Raw genomic sequence first — 18,644 nt, forward strand, 5'->3', positions numbered from 1 at the left:
GTGCATACATAAGTTTGTCTTTTCAGCACACTAAGCTAGACCTTTGGTTTTATCAACGTTTGCATTGGTAGATAACAAAATTGAAAGACTCATCATTGCTGGACTCAAGCTTAAAATGTGTGAGAAAGACAATTCCAGATGCCAACTTTCACTTTGCACTCTGAAGCTATTGAACTATATGTAGACTGCAAAGGCACTCTGCCTGACTCATGTGACATGAAGACAGCTGTTCTGTTTGCCTGTGGTTGCATGTGTTACCACATTAAACACAGATCTGCTAACGTTTGCCAAAGCATGTTTTAGGTCTTGCCTACTGACAATTTTTAACTGGCCAGGCCACTTACCGATCCTGTGAATGCTTCTCATTTTAGGTTTCGTCTGCAAACAGATTTAGCTGTCTATTATTGAAAATCCTATTGTTCACGTTTGGTTGACTCGGTCCATCTCATTATCTGTTTTCGTAATGAGTGGCTTTCTTTTCTCGTGTAAGTTCTTCTTCTATTGCATTGCTTTTTTACCATCTTCTTGATTGGATGGCCTGTACTCTTCTATTTCTTATGTTCCTTTCAGCACAACTTGGGAGTACTCCTCCATTCCTAACCCAAAGCCCTCAATTCGGTTTTTAATTATTCTTTTTTTTTTTTTTTTTTTACTTTTTTGGAGGGCTTGGGATCTCAAATTTGGTACCAGGCTGCTTTTTCATAACACGCTTTCACTCACCGCTCACCTTTTCTTCTGTTTGTAGTATACTGTTCAAAGAAGGATATCCATCACCTTGGAATGTTAACTACAAAAAAATGCCTCCTGCAGCATCATGTCGTATGTGCCTCCATCATCATGCTGTAGCAGGCATATTTCACTTTTTTTGCAGAATATATATATATATATATACATATATACACACACACTCTCAATCAGCCGTCTTCATCCATCCATTGATCTGCTCTTATGCCATTTCACTCTTGCCCACCACAACATGGGGCACAGGATCAGACCACCTCAGCTATTGGCTTATCTATGAGTGACAGTATTCTGTTCATACACAATGTGCACATCCGCTCAACAAATCCTCCGTTTTGGTGGAAGCCATTGACTAGTTGCTGAATGTGTGTTTTTACAAAAATATATTTATTTTGGATTTTAAGAAATGCTTGTCTTCATGCACGGTGTGCCTTGAAACAAATGCCATTTATAAATAAATTAGCCACTGGAAAGGCCAAAAAGGTGAGCAGCCAGTATCAAACTTACTGACTTTGCTAAAGCTTGTTTTCGTTTGTGCTTATGCTGTTCTGCATTAACAACAAACTAAAGTACCAACCGAATGCTCTTTACCCACTGGTCTTGCCAGTGGTTGTATTGATTTTGTCGCATGCTCTCAATGAAGAAGGAAAATCATTTTGCCCTCCTGGCATTACACCTTTTATGATTGTCTGTTCTGCCATTTACAAAGTTGTACTCACCTATTTTTCGTGCTGTTTGTCATTTCCGTTTATTCAGTGCTTAATTTGAGCAGGTGGGGAAGGGGGGGACCGGAATTCATTTTTGGGGATCGGCACTTAGTTTATCTCATCGGACGTTTCCGGGAGCAAGTGAGGGAAAGTGCACATAGGGGAAAAGAGGAAGAGAAAGGCGGCAAGACCATCAGGAAGGGAGAAAGCAGGATGACACGAGTGAGATGAACGGGCAGGGAAGTATGTGTTAGAGGAGTAAAGAGGCATGAGGCGGTTTCCAGACTCTGAAGCCTCGGTATTCCGCGCACCGGTTGCAGCCACGAGCTTCCGGTCAGAGCTTTGGGCACTGGCACTTACCCTTCTACAGATTAAGTGCTACATCTATGCACTCTTACCACCTTTCTGCCTTCGACCCTCCACTTTTGTACAAGTTCTTCCTTTTAAATGAAAAATTACTGTTACATTATGGTGTTAAAATGAATGGCTGCAGCTAAATTATCATGCCATCCTTGGTTTTGTCTTCGGTCAAGCTATATCCTCAGTGCCAATTAGCTATCTATACATCCCAAAGTTAAAGGATAATTTTAAATTAGGGGATTTACAGAAATATAACACGTCATCACTTTGTATTTCCTAGCAGGAAATGAACGCGCATGCCAAAAACATAATTTACATGTTATCCAATTTCTTCTCTAGACGTCTAAATAGTTCCTTCAAAAAAACCTTCAATCAGCCTTCAGGACTAAGGGTGATGCCTGCGACTTCAGACGCTCTTTCATAGAACCTTCCGGTTGGCGGCGTTGAGGGTTCGAAGCGGTTTCATAACTTTCTACAGGAAAATTCGCACTAGCCACTTTTTCAGTGGCAATAAGGGAAGCTATTCAAGAATAGTGCCATATACTTGGTTCCCTGAATAGACGATTTCACCTGTGCTCTAAGTCTACTCCACGTGAACAAGATATACCTGCTGTGTCAAGGCATGACACTAACACACAATAGGGACCAATTACATGATTTACCACGTTTTTGTATAAAAGCTCACTGCTTTGTCTTGTTGACAGCTTAATGACATCTTAATCATACAGTGCAACCGGTGTGTCACCTGGAAACAAGGCGCACAGCTTTTATCAATTACCTTCACTCCTCATTTCAGAGGTCAAAAATCATCCCTCCTCCCCCACACAGGTAACTGGGCAGCGAGCTAGTGCACAACTCTAGATTCGTATGTATTAAAAATTTAACTAAAGCATTTTAGAGCCTCTTGCAAAATTTTATATTGCATGATACACTACGTTCCAAGGGTTGTCACATGAAATCTCTGTCGCCTTCAAGCAATCAATCGGCCCCTGCAGAAGAATATCTCTGCAGAAAATCCGCTTTCCCAAAAAAGATCTAGTGGTGATTCTCTCAAGAAAGCCCTGCCACAGAACCAAAAACAAAAAGACATCAAAACATTGAAAAAAAAAACATCCCTACACCCACAAGCCAAAAGGAAATGTTGTCTAATGCTCTCAGTGACATGTGAGAAACTCCTTCTATGGGTCATCCTACCAATGGACTTCTTCCAGCGGTCAACAGGATCATCTCATTCACAATCACCCTGCTCCAAAGAACTAGTCACTGCTGCAGACACTGCCCCGGTGCTCCTGAGCGTGATCTCCTCTCACATCTACAATATAGATATTTGTACTACACTGATCACTAAGCTGCGGTACATTAAATAGTGCCAAAGAAGAGCGCCCCCCTTCAACCTAAGGCCCTCATTACAAGCTGCACGGGGCCAACAGGGTGGCAACTCTGCACCCATAAACACTGATATTGTGCAGTAACTCTTCACCAGTAAATGCAAGTGACAGTTACTAGCACAAGAATGGGAAATAACTGAAGATGTGGTTTTACAGAGCGAAAATCCGCACAGCGTTTCATTTTGTGTGGGCATTAATGTTCAGGTGTACCAAATGTGAGGGAGTGGGAAGAGGACATTAGGTAAGGTTAGGTAGGAGAGGAAGATACTAGGTGGGAAGGCATTATCTACTCCTCCAGTGCTGGTATGGGGATTGAGTAGGGCCCAGGGAATGGAGCAGGGCTGCACTTGCATAAACAAGTCTTGAACTGGGTACAGATATCCAAGACAAATAGCAATTGTGGCACAACAATAGCCTTTTTCTGAGGGATTATTAGGCATTTTCTTGAAACTTGTGCTTCTGCAAATTGTGTGCAGTAAGGGATCAGTGACCCAATGGTCAGACACAGACATGTACACTAAAGCCGACACAAACACACAGTGAAGGCAAAGCAGTTTCATTTACCCTCATGTCCCCTCCCATCCCCTCAAGGCAGATGTAATCTAGGGATGACCTTCATGCTCAACAAAACTATATGTATTCCACATATCAACTCAAGAGCAGGCTGATTGGCTTTTTCACTACCTGTTCTATTCTGCTGATGCTATCATCTATCACTCATGAACAGTTTTACATGCATGCATTGAACAGCGACAACCATCACAGATGCAGAATAAACGTTCTACTGTAATGAATTTATGATGTGTGTTTATGCATGTGATCTCTAGTGGCCATTACATTATCGTGCAAGGGAAATAATTGAAATACAGTGGGTAGCTATGTCCCTTGTGCTAGCCACTGCATCGTCACATATTTTGATGCAAGATTGACTGTAATACTAGTAGGAGTTACTTTTTCATCACCACTTTCTCACCCGGAATCGTGCTTTGCCATTTGCACTCATCTGTAGATAGAGCCGATGTGGTCCATTCCAGTTTCCATAAACAATGTCCACTTTCCCATCTCGATTGAAGTCTGCTAGGGCCACACCTCGCCCATGCTGATATGCATCATCAACACCTATGAAAACAAAATGGAAATGCCCATCATCACAGGTAATTGTTCGTAGCATCAACTGAGACTATAGCATTCAAAATATTCAATTGGATTAACTAAATGTCCTTCATTGCAGCCAATGAAATCTCAGCACAAGGTCTAGATATGGCAACATTGCATCTCTGCTTCATTCTTCAGTAAAGTAAATGAGAGAGTTATAAAGGTGGGATATATAGTTACATCTTATACTTCTGTAGTGTGTGATGAGTGCTGGGAAAGTGCTAATTAATCCAACAGCCCCCTTTCACCAAAGAAATGCAAATGATGGACGGAATGCAGAACCAATCAAACATTCACCCCCATTCACAGATCTGGGTTTAATCCATCAGTTCTTTTGCTCACCATGCCACCCCAATTTGGACAGATTTGCATATGGTTGGATCCATACTGGAATTGCATGGTGAGCAAAAAAACTGATAAATTAAACCCAGATCTGTGACTGGGGGTGAATGTTTGATTTGGTCTCCGTTCCGTCCATCAAATGTTCTTTTTGTATTTGTCACCCCAAGTGGGAAGGGTATGCCCAGACGTGGGTCCCATGCTCACTATGCCACCAGATTCAAGTTAGCCTGGCTGAACACGGTGATACCCCGAAACCGGTACCAGGATGCTTGTGTCTGATCTAGGGATGACCTGGCCTGGCAGTTCGGGCTGGACTGTTCCCATGGGGAACAGGGTCAAGACTGATTTGCATATGTTTGGGTCCAAACTGTAATGGCATGCTGATTGTTAGAAATGGGGTCTTTGGTTGACAGTCCGATTACCCCCTGTTCAAACAAGGACCCTCACTCTAGTCAGGGTAAAAGAGAATCACCCTCAGCTAGCCCCTTCTTACCCCCTTGATAGCTTGGCAGAGCAGTAGGCTTAACTTCAGAGTGCTAGAAAAATAGGAAATATTTATCTAAACAAAACAAGACAAAAACAACAAAAATCCACAAGTCAAGTTATCAATTAAAAATCAAAAAGAGTCTTTAAGTAGTCTTTAAGTAGTTTCAAACACACACTAACGTTGCCAGCGTGAAAAAGTGCCTTGGGCGCGTCAAAAATAACCCCTCACGGGTGAGTGCGTGTCAAAAAAGGGCTTGCGATGCGTTGATTCCAATCACGAGCAGGACCGTGCATCATTTCTCCTTTCGCCGGGTTGGGCGCGTCGTTTCTTCTCTCCGCAGGAGAGCGATGCGTCGATCCGGTCAGCACTCTCAGGTCCGGGCAGGCCTTGTGTTGTTTTTCCACGCACAGCGGTACTTGAGTAGGAAATCTAGCCGCCCGAGGATCTGAAAACCCCGCAGTGCGGGTTGTGATCTCCAAGCCTCCATCAACGATGCTGCACATCGTGTCTCCTGCTCTGTGCGTCGATTCTTCAGTCGTGTTTCCTGCGAGCATCGTTTCTCAGTTGTGGAGCCGGCGGCGCGTCGTTTCTTCAGCGGCAGATCGGAGTTGCGTCAATCTTTTTCCCGCACGGCACTCTGCATGGATTTCTTCCTCTTAGGCTGCCAGCTTCTCCTTTCAGGGTCCCAGGAACTGGATGGGCACCACAGGGCAAAGTAGGAGTCTCTCCAGAGACTCCAGGTGCTGGCAGAGAGAAGTCTTTGCTTTCCCTGAGACTACAAACAACAAGAGGCAAGCTCTAAATCAAGCCCTTGGCGATTTCTTCTCAAGATGGAAGGCACACAAAGTCCAGTCTTTGCCCTCTTACTCTGGCAGAAACAGTAACTGCAGGATAGCTCCACAAAGCACAGTCACAGGCAGGGCAGCTCTTCTTCCTCAGCTCTTCTCCAGGCTTTTGTTTCCAGAAGGGTTTCTAAAGTCTGTGGTTTTGGGTGCCCTTCTTATACCCAATTTCTTCTTTGAAGTAGGCCTACTTAAAAGTAAAGTCTCTTTTGAAAGTGAAATCCTGCCTTGCCCAGGCCAGGCCCCAGATACGCACCAGGGAGTTGGAGACTGCATTGTGTGAGGGCAGGCACATCCCTTTCAGGTGAGAGTGACCACTCCTCCCCACCCTCCTAGCACAGATGGCTCATCAGGATATGCAGGCTACACCCCAGCTCCCTTTGTGTCACTGTCTAGTGTGAGGTGCAACCAGCCCAACTGTCAAACTGACCCAGACAGGGAATCCACAAACAGGCAGAGTCACAGAAATGGTATAAGCAAGAAAATGCCCACTTTCTAAAAGTGGCATTTTCAAACACAATCTCAAAATCAACTTTACTAAAAGATGTATTTTTAAATTGTGAGCTCAGATACCCCAAACTCCACATGTCCATCCACTCCCAAAGGGAATCTACACTTGAATCAGATTTAAGGGTAGACCCCATATTAACCTATGGGAGGGACAGGCCTTGCAACAGTGAAAAACGTATTTAGCAAAATTTCACTGTCAGGACATATATAAAACACATTACTATATGTCCTACTTTAACCATATACTGCACCCTGCACTTGGGGCTACCTAGGGCCTACCTTAGGGGTGTCTGACATGTAAGAAGAGGGGAGGTTTAGGCCTGGCAAGTGGGTACACTTGCCAAGTCAAATTTACAGTTAAAACTGCACACACACAGACACTGCAGTGGCAGGTCTGAGACATGATCAGAGAGCTACTTATGTGGGTGGCAGAGCCAGTGCTGCAGGCCCACTAGTAGCATTTGATTTACAGGCCCTGGCACCTCTAGTGCACCTTACTAGGGACTTACTAGTAAACCAAATATGCCAATCATGGATAAACCAATCAACCATACAATTTACACAGAGAGCATATGCACTTTGAGCACTTTACCACTGCTAACCAGTGCTAGAGTTCAAAAGCCAACAGCAACAGGTCAGAAAAAATAGGAGACAGGAGGCAAAAGATTGGGGATTACCCTGCATAAGCAAAAAAGTCCAACAGTGAGCAAAAAAAAAAAAAGTGATGGATTAAACCCAGATCTGTGACTGGGGGTGAATGTTTGATTTGGTCTACATTCCGTCCATCAACTGTTATTTTTTCATTTTCCATTTCACCAATGGGCATTCCTCTTCTCTCTTTCTGCTGGAGTGAGCAAGCAATAGAGTGAGCAAGCAAGTGAATCAGTGAACATGTAAGTCGCTGAACTATCAACTACGTGCCTGAGCTGGAGAATAAGTGAGCAAAGGAAGTGAGGTGTGTGAGCAGGTGTGTTGCTTCTCAATCCTACTCCCCTTGTGTGGTTTTAGGGCATCAGAAATTGTAGGAATACATATGGAATAGCTTGTTATATTGCAGGCCATCTTTAGGCATTCCTGACATATGTGATCAAAGCCTGAGTGTCTGTAGAACTGACAGCAGAGCTTTCTGATAAGTATTCTTATGATTTTGTCAATTTCTACACTTAAACCCATTTCTACTGCTGCATTAGCTCATACTGCTTTAAACACGAATTCTTATTTTTTATTTGTATGCCAGTCCCACATTCTGATATAAGCGGATCAGCGTAATAGAAAGGTTGATTGTTTATTGTGATCCTTCCATCACATATAGCGTATATATAAATATGAAAAGCAATTTGTACTTTTTATTAACATAGCTTTTAAACAGTTCGATTTACAATAGTGCTTGTGAAGGGATTTGCAAGAAATTTTATCTGGATTTTGTCCAATACTGATATTATAAGAAACAATATACGCTGTCAAGTAAATGCATACGGTGTCAAAACCTTAGGTGATCCAGACGCCAGGGGCATTCGCGTTAAAAGCATCACAGCAAGATATCTAACCAAAAATAAACGATTTGAGTCTCGTCTTCAACACTTAAGATAGTCCAGATTCCAATGATTCCACTGCTTAGCTGCCTCACCTCAAAGCAACCCGCTCCCCAAACCCCCAAAGTGCTCCTGTCAACTTCTAACCATCCCCTTTCTTACAATCTAAGTTTAAAAAAAGGTAATTTATTTTATTTTTATTCCTTTTTACAGTTTTATAAAGCACAAACTTGCCCACTGGTATTCAAGAGCTTTACATATTCACCAGATCGCATTACACATTGTTAGGTTTTAATTTTGGCACGAGAAGAAAAAGTGTTTTGTACAGAATCACAGGACTTTGAGCAGATGTTGGGACTTGACCTTGTTTCCAAGTTCAACAGTCAACAACTCTGGACTTTCTGGTAGATACACCTTAACCCTTGTTCTCCAACAAAAGAGAGGCTGCAGGAGCAACATATTATAGTGACAGATTGAAAAGTCACTCTCTTTATGATTGAAGACCAAAACAGTCTTCGTAGAGTGGGGGAAACATGCTTTCACAATCAGACTCATCACCAGGCCAGCAGATCTTATTTTCATAGGTTACTCAGGCTTTTAGTGGATGCTGCAGCATAAGAACACTGATCTAAGTGAGCCTGGAGCGGACTGCAGCCCTGGCTATTGTCGCTCTACATTCCACTGGAAAGCCAGGGTAGAGTTTGGAGAGAAGACCTATGTAGGCACCACATGCTGCTTCAATCAGTCGGTTTACTTGGCACACTATGTTAATCAACCTGGTGGAAGACACCCCTGTGTTCTTCACCTCATGTAACGGGCTGATTCCAGAGATTGCCAAATTCCAATGTTTGAGACACTTGCACAGTTTGGTGGTAACAAATGATACTTTCATTAACAGTTTGGTTATGGTGAAGCTGAGCTCAAGCCAGCTCTCGCACATTCAGTCATGAATCATCTCAGCCAAACAGGTGAGGGAAAGTACATCCAAGGTTAAATTACCAGAATTAATTTTGCTGGTCAAATGGAGTATCAGGCTTCTAGTAAGTATTTCATTTATACATTGAAAAGCACAGGATAAAGGGAAGCTCTGTCGTCTTTCACACATTGATGTCACTGCAGGTACTTAACCCCTATAGGAATCTGCCTGGCACACATGGCTGAACCAACTCCAGCGAATAGGACACACCTGCTGTTTGCTGGAAATGCACAATATACTGTGATTCAATGTTATCAAATGCAACTAAAAGTTCAAGCAGTGATGTCTTTTGTCAATTTCTGATTGCCCCTAGCCTGCTTCTGATGTCCATCAGTGCAGTTTTGGCACTGTCATCTTGCCAGATTCCAGAACTTCAAAATTACATTGTTCTAATGATAGTTATTTTATTACTTGGTGAGCACCTTTTCCTGACATTTTAAAAAGAAGATAATTCTCTGCTATCAGATGGTAAGTGTCTGTGCCCAGTGAACTCAGATGCCTTTTTAAACTGTAGAGTTATCAAAACATGTTTCAAACACTCTGCAACCTTCCCTTCCCCCGTGCAGGTACTTATGATTTCAATAATAATTGGTGAAAATATACGGCAAAGTTCTACTATGAGGGTCGATTGGGTATGGGCCACCAGGGAGTTGGGGAAGGGGGGCTCCTCAATTAGGGTAGAGGAGCGTTGCCCCACCCTCCAGCAGCAGCTTCAAAACCTTTTCAAGAAAATGATAATAAACTGTGTTTATTATCGGGGCCACGGAGGTGACGAGCACTTCAGGGGAATGCACAGAGCACACCCCTCAGAGTGCATGTGTGTTTGGCCGGACGTCCCGGGCTGGCCAAACACTCATGCGCAGTAGGCTCTCTCCAGCTTAGCAACACAGTTGCCGGGTTTGAGAGAGTCTGCACAGACTCCCAGTCTGCCTGGGAGCGCCATGGCTGAGCGCTCCCAAGCAGTCCTGACTCTGCTTTGAGCAGCGTCAGTACTGGCCACAGGGCAGGCTAGGAACCTGTGCCTGCAGTCATCAGAGAAGAAGTGGATGGAGCTGTGCGGCACATCGAGGGAGTTAAGTGTAATTTGTTTTATTTTAATTTCTATTTACCTACTCCCCCCACATCCACCTCACGTGCTGCCCCACCCCTTCTGTGCCTCGCGAGCTCCTCCTCACGCTGGGTGATGTGCATGCAGCTGATGAACTCTTCCACTTGAGTCAACTTGGATAACGTGAATGTTAGAAAAAATGTGGGGACGAGGGGAAAAGAGGACACCAGCTTCCCATTTCTATTACTCCCAGTCTGTTTGGTGATGCAAGCCCCCTAACCTGAAGCACTTATTTTCTGATGAAGTTTTATAAAGTCTGAATGGATACAGATGCACTACAATTTCCAGGGTGATTATTTGTTATTTTGGACATTGTAACCTGTTATGATGCTTGAGTGTTCCATGTGAGCATTCTGTGCATCATTAGGCACGAGCAGTGAGGCAGAGAGACGGATTTGATTACCGGCAGTTGGAGTTGGAGCGGGAGCAATGCCGGGTTGTGTATTTAAAGAATAAACTTGTCAACAAGTTTGCCGGTGTTCCTGACATTTATTCCCAACATTTTTGGCAACGAAGGTTACACAACCCGGGTTAGCTGGACGCTTCTTGGAGTTCTTCGACATGATCTCCAGACCCGAGTCGAGCCTGCGATGAAGGACGCGTTCCAGTGTGGCGGAGCCTGCTGTGAAGTACGTGTTCCAGTGCGGCCTCTGTGTGCGCTTTTCTTCGTACCTGGCGCTTGTAGATATATTTTGGCTAATTCTCCAGAGTAAGAGCCAAGTGGTGACTGATGTTCTAAAATATTATACAGGGCGGCTTTCGTGTGTGGTGTTTACCTCTAAAAGAGCTTGCCTAGCAACAGCGAGGCAACTGCCTTCCTCTACGTGTTGCTCAGCTGATCGGATACCTGCCGTGCAACTTGGTACTTTTGAGCTCTTAGGAGGTGGGGCCTCCTTTCTAAAAATAAAATAAAAAAGCACAAACGCTAGACTGCACCTGCACATCTTGGAAGTAGAGAAAGAGCAGCACATCCTTGGCTTGTACTAGTGCTTTTATTTCTTTTGAGACCGTCACAAAAATGTATGCTTCTTTACTTTATAAAAGATAAAGGGGCCCCAGCAACACCACTACCTGCTTTTGGATATTTGTTGGTAAAATAGGTGAGCTTCTGGTATAGTTATCTGGTCATGGCTTCTGTTGGCAATATCATTACACCACCTTTTTTCCTGCAACAAGCAGGACCGCCTGACATTTGTTGGGAAGATTGGATCGAAATCTTGGAAAATTACATTATAGCACTGGATGGTCAAAACGTTTCGTCAGCCAGGAAGAAGGCAATTCTACTGAGTGCTCTTGGTAATGAGGGGCAGTGGATTTTTAAATACTTGCCAGTAGCCTTGGGTCCTAATGGTCAGCCTATGGATGACATTTATAAAGAGGCTGTGAAAAGGTTAGAAAATCGATTTGCCAAGGAGGTTAACTTGGTTATGGCCAGGCACAAATTTTATACACAGCATCAAAACGAACATTAATCCATTGATGAATTTGTGGCCGGATTGAGGGAGCTCTCTATTAAATGCCGGTTTGGCAACATGACAGATTAACTCATCCGTGATCAGCTGATAGTGCAGTGCAAGGAAAGAAAAATACAAGAATGACTTTGGCCAGCTAAAGTCCCCTCCCTTGCAGAAGCCATTGGATTGGCAAAAGTCATCGAAGAGTCGCAGAGGTGCATGAAGGAACTTAACAAAAAAGATAGGTTGACTGATGTTTCTGTAGTTGGTCCGGATCAACTAGACTACGACGAGTATGGTCTGTGCAATCAAGAAAAAGGAGAAAAAGGACTATATCCTGAATAAAAGCAAAGAGGAACAGAGTATTTCTGGTGCCAGGAGCAAAGGAGATTGTACCCGGTGTGGTAGCAGTTTCCATGATTCTGACTCAAGGAAATGTTTTGCTATGAACAAAATTTGCAGGAGGTGTGGAAGAAAGGGCCATTATGCGAGAGTATACAAATCTAGTAGGAGTGGGAGCGCAAGTGTGGGTGTGGTTGAGAACGTGTTGATGGATTTAAATGCTGATAGAGTTCTAGTGGTCAGTGGGAATCATGAAGCTGGGAATGAGAAACCGAGGTTGTCAAGGCCAACAGCAATTTTCAGCGTGTGTGGAAAAAAAATGTAACTGATGGTGGACTCTGGGTCCATGTACACTATCATACCTAAACGTGTTTTTAAGATGTTGTGGCAGGATGCTGAACTTATGTCCAAGGATATAAACCCGGGAGGGTATCAAGGAGAGTCCATAGACATTTTGGGCTACATGGAAGGTGATATTCAGTTTGGTTCAAGGTGTACCAAAGGTAAAGTGTACGTGTTAGTCGAGGGACCTGCAATTTTGGGTTGGATGCACCAGTTTGACCTTAATATTATATTGAATCCCAGAGCCCCTAATCAGGTATTGGTGGGAGACGAACTCGCCCTGGAGAAAGTCTTAGCTGTAGCAAAGAATGTGTTTCGTGAGAAATTGGGATGCCTGAAAGGGTACGTTCATAAAATAAAAATGAAGTTGAATGCTGGTCCGGTTCAACATAAATTGAGGCGTGTGCCACTGTCAGTTCGTGGGGGTTTAAAAGAACGTTCGTCAGAGATGTTGGAAGGTGGTACCATTGAGCCTGTTGAGGCGTCAGAGTGGGTTTCGCTTGTGGTCATCACTAAGAAGGCTGATGGCCATTTGAGATTTTGTGTAGACTTGCGCTGTGTCAACCAGAATGTTGTAGTAGATGTATTTCCGCTTCCCAATATTAGTGAATTACTTACGTTGGTAAAGGGTAAGAAATGTGTCTCCAAATTGGATTTAAGGGGCGCTTATCAAAACACTCACCACATTCATTACTCCAGAAGGGACATTTCAATTCACCCGTTTACCATTTGGGTTAGCATACGCTGCCAGTGTTTTTCAACGTGTTATGGCAAAGGTTCTGGAAGGGGTAAGGAATGTGATTTATTTTCAAGATGATATTCTGGTGATGGGAGAATCAAAAGAAGAGCATAATGCCACCTTGCACCTAGTGTTAAGGAAGCTGGAAGAACATGGGCTAACACTCAATCAGGAGAAATGCACCTTTTTGGTTGAGGAGGTGGAGTATTTGGGCTATAGTGTGGCCATGGGTTCAATCAGACCTAAGCGCTCCTTGTTGAATGCCATAAGTGGAGCTTCTGTCCCAAAAGATAGGGATCAATTAAGATAATTTCTGGGATTATTGGAATACTATGCCAAATTTGTCCAAAGGTTTGCTGAGAAGACCGAAGACCTTAAGAAATTGTTGCGGAAAGGGAATAAGTTTGAGTGGCAGGAGGAGCAACAGCTTTGTTTTGAAAAAATTAAAGTAGAGATATGTGAAGCAGGTATATTATCAGTGTTTGATAGAGGTCTAAGAACTGCAATTACCGTTGATGCCAGTGCTTCTGGCCTGGGAGTGGCGCTTTCCCAATTTCATAGAGGAGAAGAAAGGACTGTGGCGTTCGCTTCTCGTACTTTGACGAAGGGCAAAAACAATTATTCGGTTATTGAACGTGAAGCTTTGGTAGCGGCCTGGGGTGCTGAATATTTCTGTGTATATTTATGGGGTTTGCCATTTGTCTTGCGGACAGATCATAAACTTTGGTCAGGATTTTGACTCCGGGTGGTGCAGGAAAGGGTTCAGCCAGACTGGCCAGGCTTGCGGCTAGGCTTCAAGAGTACATTTACACCATTGAGTTTTTGCAAGAGTGGAGGAATGTCCAAGCAGATTGCTTATCTCGTCTATCACTTAATTGGGAGGATGTGGATGATGGTAGTGTGAGAGATGCCAATGAGGAGGGAGCCGTTGCTACTGTTCACGATGTAGTGGACAGTGGTACCGGTTTATTTTTGGTGGAGCAGTGGGAGGAGAAGATGAAAGAGGATTTGGTAATGAATGATGTTATCAAGATGATTAAAAATGGTGGTGTGAGGGAGAGTGTATTATTCCCACCCGTGAGGCCATATGTGAAAGTACTAGAGGACTTATCTGTTTATGATGGTACTGTGGTTATGAGGGGAGACTGTTTTATTCCTCCTGCGGGGTTGCGTTTCCGCATCTTTCAACTAGTGCATGAGGGTCATCTGGGTCAAGGGCTGACCATCAGAAAGGTGAGGGCCAATCTTTGGTGGTGAGGCATGGGCAATCAAATCAAGGAGTGGGTGCGGAGTTGTTACTTATGCAAGGAGAGTGAGAAGAGGTTGGTTTTGGAGAAGTGTGAGAGCAGACATCTGGAGGACCCTGGTAAGTCTTGGCATACTGTATGCTTAGACTTTATTGGTCCACTGAGGGAGCGGTCTTCAGACATGAAATTTGCAATGGTGATGGTGGATATTCATTCGAGGTGGTTGGTGGTAGAATTCTTAAGAGATGTCACCACAAGGACTACCATCAATGTGTTAAAAAAAATCTTTAAGGAGGAGGGGGCTCCAGTGGTTCTCATTACAGACAATGGTACACAACTCACCTCGTACGACATGACAGAATTTTTTAGAGCTTGGAGAGTTAGACATTCTTGTACATCCTTGTACAATCCCAGGGGGAATGGTGAGGCTGAAAGAGTAGTCAGATTACTTAAAGGAACTGTGCAATTGGCTTTGACAAACCGGTGTGATGTCAGGGATACCGTTTCAAACATGGTCTGGGCTTTCCGTACCATGCCACACAGCGTTACCCAGAGGGTTCCTTTTGTGGACATGAGGGGGCGTTTGCACCAGCACCAAGTTAGTGCTGCATTGGTTAAAAATACTCTTGTGTGAAGAGACAGTGGTTGGAGGTTCTATTGGATCTTCAAAGAAGGGAAGTGAAAAACTTACCAGTTTGCGAGTGGAAGTGGTGGACTGGGTCAAGATGAAGTCGGGCAGAATTCAAGGAGGATTAAGTATGTTCAAGGGTCCCTTCCGGATTCGACAAGTTGGTACTCATTATGTGATTTTGGAAAATGGTGACAGGTGGAACCTCAGAAATGTTGCCATATACCAGAAAGGAGGAACAACTGATAAAAAATTTGATGAAGGTTGTTCAGGGGCGATGTTTATAAATGATGATGAAGTTTTAAGTGACAGTGAACACATGTTGTTGAGTGACTGTGTTGAAGATGTTGCAAATGAACGTGGTTCCGTTGAGAGTGTGGAGATGTCCCAGAAGAGGATTAGGAAACCACCACCTTACTTGAAAGATTTCATCAGATGAACTTTGTGGCTGGGCAATTCGCACTAATATGAGACATATAGAAATTTCTCAATTTACTGTGTGAATGTTCTTACTTTTACATATTTTAAGTTTCTATTTAGATATTTATTATTCTGTTTATACATATTGTTTGAATATTATTGTTTTTAGCAATTTGTTAATGAACAGGGGAAGATGTGTTATGATGCTTGAGTGTTCCATGTGAGCATTCTGTGCATCATTAGGCACAAGCAGCGAGGCACAGAGACGGATTCGATTACCGGCAGTTGGAGTGGGAGTGGGAGCAATGCTGGGTTGTTTATTTAAAGAATAAACTTGTCAACAAGTTTGCCGGTGTTCCTGACATTTATTACCAACATAACCCCAAAAATATCTGTAAGAGCTCATTAGCTCGATTTCCTGACTCAAGAAACTGAGATTTATAATACTGTTTCTTAAAGGCTTCAATGTCACACCCGTAGGTTTTTCATAAGAGAACTCGGCTACATTACCGGTCTCAATTTTGGATTTCTGAAGTTTTTTGTGGGAACCCCGAGACAAGGTTAGCATGCATGAGGTCCTGTGTGGAACACTTTTGTACTCCTCACAATCATTTCTCTAAAAAGGTAAAATAGTCATGGACAGACCCCCTACACTGAGTCAAGAGGGGCAGGGGTACCTTTAATAGAGTGTCCTGGACAGACTCCTGGCAAACAAATGTACTCAGATCACAGTTTGATATTTTTTGGCATCCTGGTGTTAATGATCCCTAGAGGGGAGAGACCAGGACATTGCCCATCCAGCTTAAAATTTCTGTTGTACTACTCAACTCTTATGAATCATCCGCCTGCGCTGGAGATGATCTCTTCACAGCGCAGATTTCCTAGGGCTGCGGGGTTATGTAGGATTTGCAATACTGAAAGTGTAGAAAGCCATTTATTTTATTTACAAAGTGCTTCTGCTATCCATGAACTTTGGCTTCCAGACATTATCAGTAAGACCAGTAAGGGATGGCAAGACCTGTGTAAAACCTACTTAGCAAAATGTCGGGTTTTCAGCATTATACTAAAGCGTAAAGCAGAGAGGGCTTATCAGTGTTCTGGGGCATCTCACTCCGACTCTTTTCTACTAGCAATGCAAATGATCTGATGCCACTACAGGAATGTTGGAATCTGGCTGTCTGAATGAATAAGGTATTGGACCAAGTCAGAGGACCACCAAGAATCTGTCCAAATGGATTTTACAAGTATGAGGATTTTAGTTTTACCAGACTTTAATTTCAGACAGTTGTCTTTCATCGAGTTAGTGTTCACTGACATGCACTGATTAAACGCTGAGTTTGTGTTGCTTGCATTTTCAATAAGAGAGATTCAATTTGAATTTAGTCAGTATATGTAAAGACTTCAAAGCCAAAAACTTCCATCAATTTGGTAAGAGATGTCCAACATATAGTAAAAAGGGTTGGACGTAACAAAGTACCCGGAGGGACCTCATGTTGGTTCTTAGTGGTAGCAGATGCAAAGGATTCTAATTTAATGACGGGTTCTCTCAGAGGGAAATTACTTCAGCCAATTCAATGTAGAGGCTTGGACACCAAGCATCTTTGTAGAAAGATGGAGTGAGAGATCATAGAGAGTGAGAGATCATATTGAACACTGTCAACAGGTCCAACAACACCAAGTCAATACTCTTCCCTTATCTAAAGTAAATCTAATGTGTTCAGAGAATGAAAGCAAAACATATTCTGTATAGAGAGTTGTATGAAACAGAAATTGTGAGGGGTCCAGAAACAACTGGTTTCTAGGTACTCTGAGGCAGGGCCGGCTTTAGCGCAGGTGGCACCCTGTGCGACAATCTTTTTTGGTGCCCCCCCCACCCCATGACCACCTCCTCAGATTCCCTCACTAGTACCCCGCTAAAGTGCCCCTCATCTTTCCATAGCCCTTCTCACATACATTTAATTTGTTTTAAAGCGCTTGTAAAGGTTGGATTTACTAATCCACTCAGCTATTCATATACATTTTAGTTTTGTTCTTTACAGCCAGCGTACTAACCCTCTGCTACTTTATATCATGTCAAAACTGCCACTGGACAAAACTCTGATCTCTCTCTCTAGCAAGAACATTAATCAGAAGAGTTATCTTGCCATTTTAATTTCTTCTTGAAGGCTGGGCACACAAGGAACTTTTCAGCAGGTGCTTTTAAATCGCAATCGTAAGTTTATTGTTAAACACACAGCTCACTGAGGTCAGCGCCCTCCCCCCCGCCAACCCCCATTCCAGGTCAGCACCCAGTGCGCCGGTCCACCGCCCTAAAGTCGGCCCTGCTTAGAGTTGCACGATTATCAGCTTTTCAAATATCTTAGTTGCCACTATGAGGAACGAGATAAGTCTGAAGTTACAAAGCTCTGTGGAATCTGCTGAAGGTTTATAGGTAAAGGTGCTACATAAGCAGTTTTCCAAGCTGTAGAAACTGAAGATGGCCGGGTGGAGGGGCAATGAAGCCTGGAGCAAGATAAATTACATTAGAATTGTTAGAGTCAGTAGAGGAACAGTATTTACATTTCCTGATGGCTAACTTATACTTTCGTCTGTTTTAGATTTTAAGTCTTGGAAAGGCATCTCCTATAGAAGGTGCAGAGTTCTCACAAGAAACGATTGAGTCCGCAACACATTTATGTTCAGCAAAAATGGTGTCGATCTAAAAAAATTAATACCTTGGAAGAAGATTGCTATATCAAGGCAAAGTGTTTGGAAAGGTTGAATAGTCTGCTGGTAGGCAAAAGAGACAGCCAGCATTTTACAACGGAAGAAGTCCTTTTGGGGGATTTTTAGCATGTTCAATTTTGTTCGAGTATAATACGGTTCGGGGGGTTTACTTGATCAAGTAATGATATGACTTCATAAATGATGGGATAGGTTTACTTAGTTGTTTCATCGTATGCGAGACACCATTTCCTTATATATGTTTTATTTAAGAAAGATATAGGTATACTGAAGGGTTCATAATATATATTTTAGTTATGAAAGGTGAGGGAACGTCGAAAAGTGCATGCCTGTGAGAACGATGAAATGTAATGTAGCACATTTAACTATGATGATAGTATTATACAAAAATGTAGGAAACAATTGCAATTTATTCATTTCGGTAAAGTGTTAACAGGTTTGTGCGGTTAATGAAATGACAGTTTTTTGCCTTTTATTAAGAATGTTTGCACGGACTTACGTGGTTTTAACAGCTATTAAATTAAATACAATTAAATAACATTCTTTGTCATTCACTTTCACTTAACTTCTCACTCTGTATATGTTCACTGCACAAACCTA

The 18,644-nt window shown here is 43.0% G+C and overlaps 1 protein-coding gene across 2 annotated transcripts in view; it reads right to left on the reverse strand.

The window, feature by feature from the left end:
• CRTAC1 (cartilage acidic protein 1) overlaps positions 1–18,644 on the reverse strand; it is a 1,353,390-nt gene that overhangs the window by 271,311 nt on the left and 1,063,435 nt on the right. For both annotated transcript variants that reach the window (XM_069239641.1, XM_069239640.1), the window contains exon 7: positions 4,170–4,315. In XM_069239641.1, the coding sequence (XP_069095742.1) occupies positions 4,170–4,315 (146 nt within the window). The remainder of the gene's footprint in view (positions 1–4,169; positions 4,316–18,644) is intronic.

This window comes from Pleurodeles waltl, chromosome 6 (genome assembly GCF_031143425.1).
Source record: "Pleurodeles waltl isolate 20211129_DDA chromosome 6, aPleWal1.hap1.20221129, whole genome shotgun sequence".
NCBI lineage: Eukaryota > Metazoa > Chordata > Amphibia > Caudata > Salamandridae > Pleurodeles > Pleurodeles waltl.